The sequence below is a fragment of the Crassostrea angulata genome, chromosome 6 (genome assembly GCF_025612915.1).
Source record: "Crassostrea angulata isolate pt1a10 chromosome 6, ASM2561291v2, whole genome shotgun sequence".
In the NCBI taxonomy this organism is placed as follows: domain Eukaryota; kingdom Metazoa; phylum Mollusca; class Bivalvia; order Ostreida; family Ostreidae; genus Magallana; species Magallana angulata.
The window spans coordinates 49,031,090-49,035,556 of record NC_069116.1 but is presented as its reverse complement, the minus strand read 5'-3'; the positions used below and the strand labels follow the sequence as shown (position 1 = coordinate 49,035,556).

General features: G+C 38.8%; 1 protein-coding gene across 1 annotated transcript in view; it reads right to left on the bottom strand.

Annotated features, from left to right (window-relative positions):
• Nucleotides 1–594: 594 nt before the first annotated feature.
• Nucleotides 595–4,467, bottom strand: part of LOC128190906 (uncharacterized) — a 6,067-nt gene continuing 2,194 nt past the window's right edge. The window contains exons 2-4 of the mRNA XM_052863147.1: nt 2,881–3,267; nt 2,639–2,748; nt 595–2,465 (exon numbers count right to left, since the gene is read on the bottom strand). Of these exons, the coding sequence (XP_052719107.1) occupies nt 734–2,465; nt 2,639–2,748; nt 2,881–3,267 (2,229 nt within the window). The 3' untranslated portion in view covers nt 595–733. The remainder of the gene's footprint in view (nt 2,466–2,638; nt 2,749–2,880; nt 3,268–4,467) is intronic.

Here is a 4,467-nt window from a genome sequence, read left to right as displayed (position 1 = left end):
AACGGGATGTAGTTAGAATTATGATAAACTTAAAACTATGGTGAACAAACATGAAGTTGTTCGTTTTTATAAGCTTTTACAAGGAGGTTAAGATAAATTAAGCTTTAAAGTGAGTGTTAAAAAATATTACCGTTTATTTAAAATTGATTTATCTCTACAGTTTTGCATAGTGTACAAAATTGCAATAAAAACAAATTAAAGAGCCATACATTTTTCTCATTTTCATTTTTAAACCATTTGTCTAAAATCCAGGTGAATGAAAATACCTAAATTTGATGTTTTCCAAAAGAAGTCGTGGTTCTCTTTTTCTTATCTTTTGCAGATGTTTTTCTTGTAGTGATCAGTCTAATGGGCTTCTTACTTTGACTTAATGAGCACTTGCGAGAGAAATTGTCAATGTTCTCCTCCTGAGAACAAAGATTTGGGAATTTTCAAAGAAGTGTTTCATATAATTTAACTGTGTTTATTAACAAGATAAAAATCATATACAAAGACATGCTAAGATGGACGACAGCTCACCGTCGTGCAATGTTACATGATTAAATAACTTCATGGTAAAAATGGAAAACAACAAAGTCAAGCGAACGAACAATCACCAGTACCTCGAATGCAAAATGCATTTATTGATCGAAACGAGCGCCGTATCAAGCAATGAGTATATTTATACTTATAGTAATATTATTATTATACATCACTGGTAACGATTAATAAATGTACAGATGCAGATTTATTTTTAGTTACAAACAAACTGAAGTTGAATGTTATCAGGCCGGAACTTGGGTATTCCTTCGTTTGTAATGCCCCAAACTAATTGAATGGCTTCGCCATAATCCATCCCGTAAAGTTTGGGAGGCGAGTTATCAAGTTTCAGAGACCCGTCACAGGGCTGAAAGTGCCCGAATCTTTTGCAATATGGCTTACAAACATTTCCACAGGGGTCATAAGCTTGGAATATGGCTTCGGTGTGGTATTTCTCCGGACTCTTTACAGCCATGTAAATTGTAGATGATGTGTATGGTTGTCGAGCGTCTACCACAGCAAACTCCCTGAAAGATCCGTGGTAGTTTAAGCCGTCACTGTGCACCATGATCTTAGTGAAAATTCCATCCATGTCTCGGCATGATCTAGAATAGTTGACGTTAAATATAAAATTATCCTTCAGACTCTGATATCGGGTTGGGTCGTAGATGTCTTTTCCAACATCTAGTTGTCCTTCTTCAATAGGGAAAGACTCGAATACCATTTGTTCTCTTTGTCTTTTGTAAATTACCTGAACAGGTATGTATACCCAGATTCTGCTGTCAGAAATTCCATTCATTTGAAACAAGTTTTGAATAGTATTTGTTGGCACTGTAGGTGGACACATATTGGTCATCGGACTAAGAATGATTTCTTTTTCGTCCTCCGTTGTTATCTTTTGGAAGACATCCATGTTGTTTTCATAATGTGGATTAAAACCCATTCGTACTTCATGTTTCTTCTGTCGCATCTCGCGTGTTTTATTTTGTGCAAATTGCGTAAACCCATTTTGTCCAAACTGAGACAAGACGTTTTGTCCGTGGTTAGACATGAGGCTACCATCGATGACACCATTTCCCCTTCCCCGTCCATTCCCCCTTGATGCCTGTCTCTTCTTCCTTCCAGTAAACCTCCGAGTAGGTGGAAAACCTGGGAATGTGCTTCCGGGGAAATTAGGGAAGCCCGGTGTCCGCTGCCGCTGTGGTTGCTGGGGCTGTCCATTCGTCGCAGACCCGAACGGCGCTGTTGGAGTGGTAGGGGTGATCATTTCCAACGTAACGCATTGAGGCCGTCCAAAACGGAACTCGCATGTCAGATATCGAGATCCACAGCTTGGGCTTCTGTAACTGCAGGTAGGTGAAGGCTCGTATGTGTACATTCTGGTGGTGTACATGTCACTCATTCCATGGAGATTTCTAAGTCTTCCTAGACCCATCAGAGCATTGGGAGCATGAGCGGCAGTACCATAACGGTTGGGATAATCTCTAGTTGGATCAACTCCCTTCTCCTTTTGACTTCTTCTAAATACCTCCCAAAGGTAATCAACAAAGCAATGATGCATGTAAAATACAGGATCGAACCCTGCTGTTTCTGCGGGGGCCATGATACCTCCAATATGTTGATGAACGTCACCGTGTCTGATTTCAAAATCAAACGGTGGCGGGGCGTGTGGTTCACTGATTTCTTCCAGACGAGATCTGGTCATTACAGCCCTGATGTGTCGGTAAGTAAAGTACTCTCCCTCGTGTCCTCCGGCCCTGACTAAGGGTCCAGCAGGTGTCTGCCAGAATCGGAACGGTCCGTCAGTGACGCGACCTTTGACTGTTCCCAAGAACTGTGGTGACCAAATGATGGATCTGGTAGGATCTCTCAACGGTTGATCCAAACGAGAGTCGAAGTACAAAAGGGCGACACCTGGAACTTTCTGTCTGAGAGCGTTCTCAAATCTATAACATATCAGAAAAAAATGATCCATTTTTTTCCCTCCAAATTATCCTCTTAACATTGATTTTGTAAGATATACTTTAATATTATATAAAATTATATCGTTTATTTTGAATCTTGAAGAATGCAAGTTGTATTTTTGCACAAGTATTATTTAAATTAGAGAATAGCTCACATTAAGAGGAGAACTCTGTGGAAGGAGAGGAAAGCAGCACCGTGATGGACGTCGTCCCCTCTCTGCTGATGGAGCAGACCCAAGGCGTCAAAACGGTTCGGTTTGACATCCTAAAAAAAAGATTAATTTTCAATATATGATGTGGTTTGGTTTGAGGATTTTTAGAGTCTTTTGAATGACTTTCGATCAACCTATAAATTGATAGCTGATCCTAAACATATGTCATACATGAAGTAACTCACTGTATCTCTTTTCAGTAAATTGATGGCCCTGAAGAAATCGGTCCTCTCCTTGTCTGTAGCTCTTCTGATTTCCTTTCTCCTTCTTTCTGCCCCTGCCTGTCTCTTCTTTCTTGCCTCTTTGTTGGCCATACGTAACAGCTCATCAATCCAGTGAGTTGTCTCGTGGGTGATGTTTGGGTTGTTGTTTTGGAGATGCCACCTGAACTTTTGGATACAGTACTGATGGATGTTATCAAGACGGGGATCTGTCTCCTTTGTGTTGAAACGAGGCTGGTCAAAACAGGTTTTAAGCTCCTCGGGAGTGTCTATGATGGTCATCTTGGAATACACCACGTAACACAGGGTAGCTGCCAGGGCTAGCCGCAAAAGAGCACCCATAGTACTCATCTGAAAAGGAGAGGTAACGCCAGTGAAGTAAGTTTAAAATCAAAGAATATATTAATAGCCCTATAAAATTGATTGATCGGTAAATGGTGAACCTCAAGTATGAACCTTTTTTTGTCTGCATCGAAATTTCATAAATCAAGCTAGGGGCATTTTGTGATTGCTAATGGCTTAGACATCCGAAGTTTAATTCTTGTGTATGTAATGCTACATTAGAAAGGGCGATTGTGGTCTATGAAATGAAATTGAATATTTATGGCTATTTTAATGAAAAGGTAATTACTGTCTGTAGAACAAAACTTTGATTATTGTGGCGAGCGGTTTTTGATGTAATAACGTGCGTTTTATGATTGCATATCTAAACACTTTTCCTTCTATGACAAACTGTTCTTGTAGAAAGTTAAAAGGAAGTGGCATGTTCAATTTATCCGAAAGGGCAGTCATTAGGTAACAAGAAATAAATTAGACGGACAAAGATGTTAGGTGTTGAAAGACACAAACTAGACCTGAATGTTATCGTAAGAGCTTACTTTAGAACGTTGTCTTTAAAGAAAAGTTGTTTATTTGGCGGAGTTAACCTCATTTTTAGAAAATTAAGATCATATTTTAATAAGGACTACGTATGTGATCAGCATGGAATCTGTTTCATTTGTTGCTATGTTTCGTTTAAAATTTCTTTATGCCCTGGAGATCAGATTATTTAATTATGACAATATACATGTAGGCTATTGATAGCAGGCTTTTAACAATGCTGAAGACAGTTGGTCGGTTACTCAAGCATCGTATTTGTTTGCAATGTTGAATTTACATTTTTTTTTGATAATGCAACATTAGAACAGGTCATTGTGTCATCGCATTTTTTATTTTACATGTCATATTTTAGAGGATTACTTTCACAAAAGATTTACTGTTTATTATTGCATTACATGTTAAAACATCTTTTTGTAGTTAAATAAAGTAAGTGTAACTTATTATTTATTTTTGTTTTGTTTTGAGGGGGGGGGGGGGGGGTATGTGTGTGTGTGTAATGAAACGTATATTGTAAAAGAGGATTATTTACTGTCTTGTTGCGACTTATATCGTTGCTTGGATCTCTGTGTCACTCACCCAAGCCCTTCTATATATAAGTAGCACTGGTGCTATTTGTAATTCGGTGTACGTCACTGTGCACTGGTTTCTAAAGGGAAATACCAGGTGAACACA